The 12,216-nt window shown below is 46.7% G+C and overlaps 1 protein-coding gene across 1 annotated transcript; it reads left to right on the top strand.

The window, feature by feature from the left end:
- Positions 1–475: 475 nt before the first annotated feature.
- Positions 476–4,357, top strand: LOC142406365 (uncharacterized). The gene is made up of 5 exons (XM_075495212.1): positions 476–653; positions 1,621–1,767; positions 3,366–3,515; positions 3,748–3,803; positions 4,256–4,357. The coding sequence occupies exons 1-5, from the start codon at positions 476–478 to the stop codon at positions 4,355–4,357; spliced, it is 633 nt and encodes a 210-aa protein (XP_075351327.1).
- Positions 4,358–12,216: the final 7,859 nt, after the last annotated feature.

The raw sequence follows: 12,216 nt of genomic DNA, 5'->3' as shown, positions 1-12,216 counted from the left end.
TTTAGGTATTTCTCCAGGTCGGTAGCAGCGGGTCTCGGTTCCCCAGCACGGTTCGCCCTGCGGTCTCCTGAAGCTCAGAGGTGTCACACCTCCGGCCCTCCTGCCTTACCCGTTTCAGAGTAAGCATAACCAAAACCTTAAGGCCAGGGAAAAATTCAGGCAGAAAAGATACACTTGGATAGGAAATATATGTATGTATTTTTCAGTAGTGGCAAACATTTAAAGCTGCCCAGAAGTCTGAAATACTCTTAATGGCAATGAAATCCGCTGGGGCTGCCAGAGGCACCCAGCAGCATCCAATGAATAGATTATGGGATCACGTAATAGATATGTACCTATAGGTACGTAATAGATACGTGATCAATAGATCAAGGGAGCCTAGAAATTTATCTCAGGGATATCAAAATATGCACGGCAACATTTCCTAATTAAACAAAAGAAAACCCAACCTCTGGGTGAAGCATCGGATGGAACAATGTTATCAGACCTCGCTGGGCAAACACGAGGAGCGTATAAAACAAGCTACTCCAAGGGAGAGCGGCACTTCTCCTCCACCCACCTTCCAAGAGCAATGGATCTCAAAGCGATCTGTGTGCTCTCCGTCGTCCTCGTTGTGGCCCTCAGCACCTTGGCAGAGGGACAGAGGTTACCATGTAAGTACATTCCCCTGCTGTTGCCTTCGCAGGTACGTACGTGGGCCTGATCCTACTGACTGTGACTGCAGCCAGACCACGTATCAGACAGCGAATGTCTTGCTCTGGTACTATTACCAAAGTTGGAGTCTACTTTTTAATTTTTTCAAAGGAAGCTATGGCAAAACAAAAAAGGCTGCAGGCGAGCTCTTGTTTTGGTGGTATAACCAGGAACCTGCTACAAAGGTGGAGGGACAGACATGTCCAGGAGCTCGCCAGAACAGGACCAGGACAGGAACAGGAGCTGGCTTTGTCTAAATAGTCTTCTGACATGTATTTTATGCTACTTTGCCACATGAATACAATTTCAAAGAAGTCTATCTGCCTCCTCAATGAAAGACAAATCATTTAGACAACTTAAGAATTGGAAAGCAAGCAGATACCTAGGGACACCTCCAGAATTTCTTGGTTGCAGATGACTGTGCAGTAGACTTAAAATGTTAAAAGTCGAGCTGCAACTATTTGCACGTAATCCTGTGTTTTTACAGTCACCTGACGATAATGCAAAGATTTTGGTTTTTTACACCTGTTTGAATATCCACTGGACCCTTAAGTCTTTCTTTCTTCACGTGGGATGGGCAAAGCAACAAACATTTAATAGCATGACATTTGAAGTTATGGGTTTTTACCAATTGATGTGGTCTATTTGAAGTCCAGAGACCCCACTGTGCTGGGCTGGCTTGGCTGCAAGTGAGACCACAGATTCTCAAAGGGTGGAGTACAACCCTTACTGAAATTGGTGGGAGTTTAAAAGCAGCTTTTAAATCGCACAAGTTCTGGTCTTAGCAAGTGACAGAAAAGGTGCACTTGCAAAGATGGACAGAGTCTAGGGAAAGATCATTGTTCCCAGTGGACATCTGATAAATACACCTGTGCTAACGAGTGTGCAAACTGACACCCAGTAACTTGCTACTTCTCTCCTGAACAGCGAGATGCCAGTGTAAACTGGCCCCCAGGGAGCGGAGGAACTGCGGCTACCCGGGAATCTCAGCAGCGGAGTGCAGGAAAGCTGGCTGCTGCTTCAACAATTCAGTCCCCGGCGCTCCCTGGTGCTTTGCTCCTAAAGCACGGAAAGGTAATATCTCTGCCAGAAACACTGATTTACCTTGTGTTTGATTGTGCAGAAATGTGTACAACCGGGGAGCAGCTCTGCTTTTCTTCTTAGGCCAATGAAGTGGGCGCAAACCCCTATTAGAAGACCACTGGTAGTAAAATGCAAAGTCAAACCTTGCTTACCCATCGGTCTTTTGTCTCATCCTCTTCACACAATATATTTCCTCTTCCTTCAGGCTTCTAGTTATCAAATAACCCGTGCTGATTATTTAGAAAGATTTCACTGCCATTTGTGGTCTTGTTCATCAGTAGAGCAAGGGATCCTCGGCACTTATTTAAATGGGTTTTCTATGTGGCTGAGGAGGACTTTAGCATTGCATGTCAAAGTCCTGAGTAGATAAGCCCCTCTGTAGTTGTTTGACACCTGTACAAAAGACCACAGGCATCCTGTAACTTCTAGGGTTTTTTCTCTTTTCTCCAGCCTGTTTTGATAATCGCTACTTCCTTCCTCTCCTGCCTGTTTCCCAGCATAATTCCACTTGGCGGTGCTTTTTTCATCTCCCATTTTTGCTCCCTGTCTTCATTCAATGGAATCACCAAAATATCCCCGGGGAAATCCTTTTCTCCATTAGATTCTTCCTTCTAAAGCTTCTGAAGTCCTGCTTCCATTTTTTGCCTTTGTTTTCTCAGAGAGGGTAAGAACTGCTCTCCCAGTCCTTCAAGGACTGGCTGTATTTTTTCCATAAGTGCTGAATGCAAGCTACGTTTGCTGGGCTGACTGCGTGACTCCTTCTTAGGAGAACTTCAGGGTCATCTCAGCAGCTGCACAGGTGAAATGAAAGGAAGCGAGGGTGCAAAGGCAACGCTACCCAATAAAAGAACTTGATATGAATCAAGATTGGTCAAGAGGGCTCAGAATTGTCAGAGGAAAAAAAAATAATTTTGCTTTTGAACACTGTTTGCATTTCATGAAAATCTTGAAAAACGAACGGCAGCACCTTACAGTGTCATTTTCATAGAATTGCTTTTCTGAGGAGAACTGTTTCAGGACAGGAAAACTGAATTATTCAGGCTGGGTGGTATAACCTCGTTACCTATGATTTTACTTTAAGTTGCCCGGATGAGCTGTGATTTCTTCCTAAATGACCTACGTCCTTTCCATAACTCAAGTCGGCATGCAGAGGAGGCTGGGTTTTCCTCTCCGTGCATTAGCCAGGCTGCTCTGGGGTTAGCGTTGGGTCAGGTCATGAATATACCTGGCCCAAGGCCAGCGCCTGCCGTACCATTACGGGAGACACAGGGCTTCTCACCCCGTTGCTGCATCTAGGAAAGGTAAAGTTGGGTCGCTGCCTACCAGACACTTCTAGGGGTGAATTTTGCCCCCTCTGGCCCCTGGGGCACAACAGCAATTCCTCAGTAGTTAGTTTTGCCTGACAGGCATGGTAAGGATTTGGGTGAACCTGCTGCCTGAAATTGGTATGGAGAAGGTCACCGTGGCTGTCATGTCTGCTCACTGACCTCACCTTTGTGGCCTGCTTTTTCTTTGCGAATTGTGCTGCCGGGTAGACAGAGCATGAAGTAACGTGGCCTCCTTCCTCCCTTCGTTTTTGCTTTACGCAGTTAGGAAAGTATGTCCCAACGAACCTCACGCCAGGATAAACTGCGGCTTTCCTGGCATCACGGCTAAGGAGTGCAAAAGGAAGGGGTGCTGCTTCAGGGCATATCCCGCTGGTGTCCCCTGGTGCTTCTACCAGCGCGTGGTGGAGGAAGGTAACGTCCTGCACGAGACATCGTCCCCGCGTCCCCGTGGACGCACCACGGCTCCTGGGAGGGTCCGTGCTTGGTGTGCTGTGCCAGCCCGGCATGGCGGGAGGCCACGCTCGAGGGAGCGAGCAGGACGGGGTCTCCTCCCCTTCCCGGTGCGGGTGCAGAGCTTTCTCACCCGGGGTGTGAGTGGGGAAGAGGCGGCTAAACCCTAAAAAGACCGGCTTCTTGCACAGAGGGGTGGGTGGTGCCGATGCAGCCGAGCCAGGACCTGTGAGCAACGTGGCTGCACAGGTAGCCGGGGCTCAGGTGTGAGCTCCAGCCCTCAGCTGATGCGATGGTAGAGGTGCAGCTACTGAACTCACACCTACCCCATCACAAGAGATAAAAGGCTTTGCTTTAGAAATATGGAATGAAACTTACAGAAATTTCTGATCCCCTACTTCCGTTTTTTTAATTAGGATTGGCCTTTCAGCATATCTAACGTAGATAACCAATAGCCTCAGCCAATTCCAACCCACCCCGCAGTGTATTTTGTACTGGAAACAATTCACCATAATTTATTTTTACTGATCTGAACCATAGTTAGGAAACACATGTATGGGGTGGGAGGGGCGGGGGGGGAAGCAATTGCTAAAAAAATGCCTTTTTGGTGTCCTGCATCTAGGCAAAACACTTCCTAGCATCTTGTAGAGTTCGGGGAGAAAACATGTTCCTTAATCTGCTTCTTCTCTTTCCCTCCCCAGCTTGTTAAAGGAGAAACTTCCATCGAGACCCTTGCGATCTTTGGACCTACTCCAACAGGAAACAACAGCCGGAGGTCCCAACTCCGACTTTATAGCTTGTAACAGCTATGACTTCTAATTTTCATCTTGGATTGACTGCTTTCTGATGAAAAGTTACTTGCAGCTTTTATTCTTTCAGTAGGTTAGTACCGTGCAGGTTTTCACTGTAATAAAAGAACCAAGACACAATTCTCTGCTACCTTTATTTTGAAGCTGTGTATTTCTCTGTTTCCCAGGAAATTTGGCATCTTAGCGACCCGCCGATGAGAGAGTAGTCACTAACACTTCCGAAAGGAACATGGCACTCAGCTTTTTGTGTTAGTGACACTTCACACTTGCAAGTGACTGCTTGCCTTTGTTAGCTGATACGTGGCTTCACCGGGGCCACTTTCCCTTCTGAATACTGAAAATATTCAGTGTTTCCCTTTATATAGCTACAGCTACAGCTGTGGGTTTGGGCTTTTTTTTTCCCCCTCAAGACGTAGGGAAGGGTACCTTTGTTAGCCGACCGCCGAGCTGGTCTGCTCAGACGCCTCCTGCTCCCTGCATCTCCGTGTCTCTGGTGCTGCCGGTCCCTCGGTGCCACTACCAGCGGGGCACAGAGCAGCTCGGGAAGGCGGTGCCCACCTGGTACCCTACCTAACCCAACGTGGGCCCCGGCTGCTGATGCAACACGCGGCTGAATCGCCGGGCAATATGGGCCATGCTCAGGAAAAGTCTCTGCAACGCTAGAAGGGAGAAAGCAGGTCCCCCTGACCCTGACCTATACCTGAAATAGAGCCTGCTGTGTCTCACCGGACACGGGAGGAGCTCCTGGTCCTCAGGTGAGGGCGACTGCTTCCTCCTGGGTGTCTTCAATGCCAGGCACCACAGCCCGAATGCTTCCCTGCCTCCGCTGAGTGAGAGCACAGGAGAGAGCCTCTAAGGGCACGGTGGGGAACCAAGTGGGTAAGGCAAGGCTGCCACGGCAGCAAGCCGTGCTCAGGGCTTCACGGGAAAGAACCGTTGTGCAGGGTTGTGCTGCAAGGAGAGAGGAAATGGTCTCCACACATGCCGCCTTAGAGATTTCTCCAAGTACACTTTTGTGATGAGTAAGTTCATCCGAGCGGGTAAAAATTAGTCATTCATAAACCTGCATTATCTCGCACTTACAAAAGGCTCAACAATATGATTTGGATATTGGTAGGATATTGGTTGTAATATGAGCAATAAATTGACAAGTCTACTGAAGGTCTTTGAAGGTCTTTGCTAAGGAAGGTTTGGCGCTGTGGCCCAGGTGAATTTGGAAGGCCTAAGCACAGTGTAATGATGATAATACTGCACTGCAAAATAGCACTGCAAAATCTGGTGCAACAACTAGGTGCATTCACCAGGTAACGGGGCCTTCACAGGAGTCTCGTTGGGAGAAAGAATGAAAATGCAGCCATTACAAAGGGTAACCCTAATTACTGCTGTGGGAAATCATCTGCAGGGACTGAAATTAGGCTGCCAGAGTCAGCGCTCTTCCAGGGCAGAGCTCTCACTGAGCCGCACAAACTCACCAAAAGGCTTTTCCTTCTGCAGAGGCACGTGCCGACGTGCACAACGCGGAGCGTAAGGGGCATGCGGGTGTTTCAGAGGGACAGGCTCGGATGGATAAGTGCTTACTACTCGCCTCACCCTCCCAGATCTCCCCGTTGGGGCTGTGCCAGTGAGGCAGGCGCAGGTCTGTGGTCCTGCTGAGCTTCCCCCGCCACAGCGTACCAGGGCTGTATTTGGCTTTGCAAGAAAAATTATGAACTGAAGTGTGTTAGTAAGGGGGGTGGTGGGTACTGTGGTGTCCTCTGCTGCAAAACCTGATTGGGAAACTCAGCTGCTGGCAAGGCACAGCAGCTGAAACTCCTGGGAACTGCTTGAGCCCCTCTGTTGAATGGTCTGCATGTTGGCACAGAGAAGAACAGCTGTGATGGTGCAGGAAAGCCACGCTGACGGCAGTCTAACCCCAAAGGGATGAAGCATGAAGGGCTGAACTTGCTCACTTGCTGTCCCTGGGCATGGCGTACCCTGCAAAAACCATTAACTGCTGTGTGCTGACCAGCAAACCATTCCCAACAGCATGCTAAGCCAAGGCACTGGGTTATGCCGTTGCTCTGGTCACTTGAGGTTATAAATCAGAGTTAGTTGCTCATAGCACAGAGAACTATGACCTAAGGATCTGTCATCATCAGTAAGTCCTAAGGGACATTGGCTATTCTGGGAATTTACATTAAGTAAATATTCGAGGTCTCTCTATGTAGACTGTTATCCACACTCACCCAAATGCACTTGAAAAAACTGCCTAGAATTCTTAAAATTAACATTTTTGGTGAGAGAACAAGCTGGCAAAAACCGAATAAAAGCCACAGCCACTGAGGATTTGAAGATGGCAGGCAGAGCCAAGGTAGAGCAAAGTGAGATCTCAAAAGAGGACTGCACACCAAAGAGGAGTGTGCAGGACCTGCAGAGATGTGGCTACAGAAGGAGGGACCTTCCTCTCCTCACCTTCAGGGTCACGCTGCGGGCTCCCCACACCTGAGTCAGTCACCACGGGCCCTGTTCACAGCCCTCAGAGAGAAAAAGACACCTCTGGGCTGGAAATCATCTGGCTAGTTCAGATGTCCCCAGTAGGGCGAACTGAACTGCCCAGAAAGACCTTCCTGCCCAGCTCCAAGGGGTGTCTAGACAAGCAGCTGTACGTATCTGCTCTCCTTCCTTGGGTTTTCCCATCAGTGCCTCTGGATGCTGGAGAGAGCCACTCAAGGGACAGGAGAGAGAGAACGATGGGGAACACCACTGCCCTGGCACAGATTTCTGACTTGATGCTAGCTTTCCTAGCCGACCTGGTGGCAGAGGCCCAAGAAAGAGAAATCACTGCATGGGCACAGAGGCGTCCTGGCTGCTGGCAATTGATTGCCTTTTGGAGCTCACACTCTGGCCAGCAGATAAACACAAGTAGATATGCGCAGTTCGTTCATGTATTTTGCATCAATACATCGACAAGCTTCACTAGCTAACGTGATTGAAATAGCTTCACATTATTGGCTTGTGTAAAGTCTGTCCTTTTCTGTCCCTTCTTCATCTTTTTTTTTTTGTTGTTCTTTTTGCTTGTATGTAGCTCTATGCAGCAGTAGGAAGAGAAATTAAAACAGAAACTTTAAAACTGTTTTTACTGTTTCAGGCTGGTTACTTTACCCAATTAATGTGTATAATGGAAAGACAATCGAGTGCACCCACAACACCTTGAGACTGATGGGTGGCCACACTGGGTCATTTCAGATGTTCATCTAGCCCTCCGTCCGTCAGTGACCAAAAGGGTTGTCTAGGGAGAGGTGCAGGATAAGCATATAACGAGGCTTCTCTTCTAACAAAATGCAGGACTGTCACAAATGTGAATCGGTTTTAACAAGCAAATATGAGAAGCCCAAATGAAGACTTACCCTTTGTATCTCTGCAACTCTGCTTGCACACCCACATCGCTGTACAGCGAGTGCTGAATAAGTAAACAAAGTTCTGAATATTTTTCTGGGGAAAAAAAAAAGTAGGTCAGCTACATGATTTTCGTCAGCAAAGGTGGTACCATAACAGGAATCAATTCTCTGTGACACAAAGCATTTGTGCTGATTAGGCTATTACGTGGATAGTGAATGACGTTTAAAATCACGAACGCCTGGTAGTCCTAAACTGTCTGTAATCATGACAGCTGTGTGCAACCAATGCTTCAGCTTCTACTAAAGGCTGAATAGAAAATGTTTGACATTGCAGACTGATTGCCTGTGTGGTTCTTCAGTGAGTGAGGACATTCTGCTTTTTTTTAAAAGCAATTGTAGCCAGGGAAAAGGTCTCAGAAATCATTCATTTTGAAGCAATGCAGGAAAGCTGTATTTGGCTGACATGGAGAATTAACGGGAGAAAACTAGGACAGACAAGGAGCTCAGAGCAGATGGGTGCTAGCAACAAAGAACAAACCTATAGCAATGTGAAAAAGAGATATAACTGAAAACACCTCCAAAAATGTGTATTTTAATGTGCCCACTTACTTCAGATCCCATTCCCAAATGTGTCTGGAAAGGGTATGCTTCCTGCTACAGCTAGTATCACACATCTCCTCTGGCAAAGCTCCCGTTCAAAAGGAAGGTTTCAGACAAGGTGCGAAAACAAAGCGAAAAAGAATACAGAAACTGAAATCTTCCTCTGTTGAGAGCAGCTAAATCGCACGGTTCTGCCACAAGTCTCTAACAAGCTACTGGTTTTACTAAAGCTTGAAAACTTGGCCATGATGCCATTAAACAGCTTGGAAAGCAGAAGGTAAAACACAAGAACCAAATCTGATTCCCTGCGTTAAAACCAGGCAGAATGATGATCTCAAGACCCAGATTCAGTTTCCAGGAGGTTGCCCTCGCTGCCAGGCTGAGTCCAAAAAGGGGGACTCACTGCTCTGAGGTGCGGGTTGCAAAACCTTCCTTATGAGCAAAGTTCAGGCGAGAGTTTCAGAAGCTCTCAGGTGAGTTCCCCAAGCAGCTCTCTGCCAGAAACAAAAGTCCTCTTTGGGCAGAACAGTCCATTATTACTCTGTAGGCTTCTTTTTCCCCATCTGAACCTTCTTCTAAAGCATCTGAAAGCTGCCAGTGTCAGTATGCAAACCAGTGAGCTGCCCGACTCCCTAAGACAGCATGCATGGCCCCTGTCCCAGTACACTCCACTGGGTGCACAATGGGAGGATGGGACTACACACGTGTGCTCAGTACTAGAAGACACTGGCCAAACGGATCGACTTTGCTCTAAAATGTGTGCTGCAATGCGTAATACATTCAAGTGCTAGAACTAACTACTAGCACTCACACATGCTATTGAAGTGAATGCTCTTTTTTGTTCAAGTGTTTCCAGTCATTTGGTGCTACTCCCCCTGCTAGTGAATGGTAAAATTTCTGTGTGCCTATCAGAGGTGAGCAGGGTAAGAAAACAAAGTACTTTTCTGCTGGAGACTAGTGTATCTATTCATCTGGCTATAATAAGTTCTCGTGCTTTGTGAGCACCCTTTGTATACCCATTGTGGTACCCAGAAATTCCCCTCAGAGAAGACGCTAGACAAAGACAGCCTCTTTCAGGGTCTTGCTCCCATTTGTCTCCGAGTTAGGTCTCCCAGGCTTCCTTCAACATGCACTTCCGTCCCCGAGCATAACAAAAGGTTGCTTTGGAAAACTGAAGCTTTGAAGGATTTAATACTGAAATACCACAACTGAAATGAAACTCTGGGAGTCTTGAATCAAAGCCTTTCACTACAGCTGGGCCAAGCACCTTCATTGCTGAACCTGTTGCAGAAACTCTAGGAAATTCCCAGGGTTCAAAGCCCGTGAAAGTTAGTTGGGTCTGACTAAACACAGGAGTGGACTGACGGTTGTTTGAAGGCAGGTATCATCAGTTTGATGATTTTGGCCAGTGGTGTTTCCAGGAAACTTCATGATAGGCAAATTTGGTAAGTAAAAGCCAGCCAGGACACATGCTCCCTCCTGCCACAAAGTAGGATTTCTCCTGCTTCTTACCCTTTTTCAGACTTGGCATTACGCCCCATCCAAGGGATGCTTCACCAAGACTTAGGATATGGGTTTCAACAAACAGAAGGAGTAAAATCAAAAGCTTTACAGTAGCTTTTGTTTTTTCTCTAATTACTTTAGGGCTACTTTCTGATTCTTACACAGGAGAAAGACAAAAAGCACCTGCAAGACTCTTGATAAAGCCATGAAATCTACTTAATATTTGACTCTACAGATGCTGGTGGGGATGAGCGAGAAGGTCCTAGGAACAGGTGGAGCTTTATTCAACCTGCCCAGCAGAGGAGATGAACTGGCAACGGGACAAGAGAATGACTATGTGCTAGAAAGAAGTGGGTGGAAACAGTGCAGCTCCAAGGGGTGTTTTCGCAGTCAGAGGCTGACAATGGATCAGCTTCACGGGATCAGCTTCATGTTTTGACAATATTTTGCATCTGTGGAGGAGATGAAGTATTGACTTCCTTCTCAGCCTTCCTGTGCGTGTGTGGGCACAGGCACAAAACCAGAATGCCAGGTGCCCAGCAATGCCATTGCACAAAGTTAACATTGCATAAAAAATTCACAGATCTTGAAAAAATCTTTGAGGCACAGAAAAAAATAAAACGAAACGAGGCTATGAAATTTAAAATACAATAAAAAAAGAAATTGATGCAATTAGTGCCAATCCAGCCCTTGACAGCTTTTCTGCCGTAAACAAAGCTTGCAACAGACGCTTCCCCGCCAAGCCCTTTATTCAGGCTGTCCCAAGATAAGACGTCAGTGCTAGCGACTGGCAGCACCACGGCTGCTCATGGCTCACCCGGGCACTGCACAGACCCTGGTATCCTCCCATGCTGAAAGAGGCGATTGTTCTTCCCACAGCAGCTTCCCTGGCTTCCAACGCCTTTCAACCTGCATTATGAAGCAGGTTTTAAATGGATAGCTATTAGAAAATACAACATAAAGTCTCCTTTATTTTCAAACGCTCTTTATTTTATGAATCCATTTGGAGTACACAGTGGATGGTAATTGCATGTGAGGTATATTAATTTTTGCAGTGTTGCTAATGAGAAGTTTATGGTTGGCTTATTTGATAGCATTAACTGTGATATAAAACACTTAAAGTAATTTACGTTGCCACTCAGGCTCCGAAGGACTCCTGTTCCTCCTCTTGCCTTCCTGCTCTATGGACAGTTGGTGTGGGGAGGCATCTAGTTTTTGGGACCATAATTCCTTCAATCTAGTATTATTTGCAGGTCCATAAAACATAACATAAAGTATTATCTCTGTTATCGTTAGAAAATTGTCTTGCCATTAGTTTTGAAAATGTAATCCTATTGTGTCCTTACGGTTCTTTATCCTTTAAGCATCACTGCTCACGTTATCTAGGACTGGACACTTAACTAACTTGTAAAAGTTATGGCTGTTATCCTTGAACTGTGGTGACCAATGCAGGTGATTTTGTTGCTGTGGCGGTCAGGAGGGGTGGCACAAGGACAGCGATGTTGTCTAGGCTTGACCTTAAGTCCAATATGCAAACAGATAGCTTAATAGCATGAAAAGCCACTCAGCCAAACAAAGTATATGTTAAAGTAAGGGATACCTACATTGAAACGCTTCTTCTGATACTGGGCTGTTCTTGGAGCCTTACACAGGTCAAGTTTTCTGCCCAAGAGTTTCCCTGCCAGTGCAATAGGAAGCAGCAGTCCCAGTGCCTCATGGAATGTATTTTGGGACACTCTTCAGAATGGCAGAAACAGTAAGCATGTCATTTCTTGGACAATGTGGATCTTTAGGAGAAACATGAGAGGAAAAATACTGGCTTTTTAAACTAGCTGAAGAGACCTTTTGTGATGACAGAAATGCACAGAAGGCTGCAGAGGAACATAGCATGAGTGTTGTGGCTGAACAAGGGAGAACAGTGCTTTGTAAAATGGGGAATGGACAGGTGTGACTGGCAGAATAAAACATGGTTTATCTTCGGCTGGGAACAAGGGAGGAGGAAATCTATACATTCCAGAGTGCCAAGCAGAAGGTAAAGAGGGAATGATCCTTTACTGCCTCCTGTAATGCAAGAGCATGGGGAACATCTGCTGACACTTGCAGGTAGCATGGTCAAGATGAACAGCAGACAAGTCTGTGGAAGAAAAATCCATCAGAGGCAAGAAAATACAAAGATAATCCCACTGGCTCAGGAAGTCCTCGAATTGTGTAGGGTTTGTCAGGGAAGCACCCCTTGTTCTTGCACTCTTCCCTGTGCGGTGCTGTGGTTCACTGTCAGGTACTGGTCAATACAGACCTTTGCTCTGAGCCAATGTGACTGCGCTTACGTTTTTAAGAATTTTTACTGGATATTTCTGTAACCTACCTGGATTG

Source organism: Mycteria americana, chromosome 1, assembly GCF_035582795.1.
Source record: "Mycteria americana isolate JAX WOST 10 ecotype Jacksonville Zoo and Gardens chromosome 1, USCA_MyAme_1.0, whole genome shotgun sequence".
Lineage (NCBI taxonomy): Eukaryota > Metazoa > Chordata > Aves > Ciconiiformes > Ciconiidae > Mycteria > Mycteria americana.
Note: the sequence above shows the minus strand (reverse complement) of the source record. Positions and strands in the feature narration are given on the sequence as shown.

Coding starts and splice junctions, on each gene's coding strand:
- LOC142406365 (XM_075495212.1), top strand. CDS start 476: ATGTTATCAGACCTCGCTGGGCAAACACGAGGAGCGTATAAAACAAGC. Junction 654..1,620: donor AGAGGGACAGAGGTTACCAT/GTAAGTACATTC, acceptor TCTCCTGAACAG/CGAGATGCCAGTGTAAACTG. Junction 3,516..3,747: donor CCAGCGCGTGGTGGAGGAAG/GTAACGTCCTGC, acceptor TCTTGCACAGAG/GGGTGGGTGGTGCCGATGCA.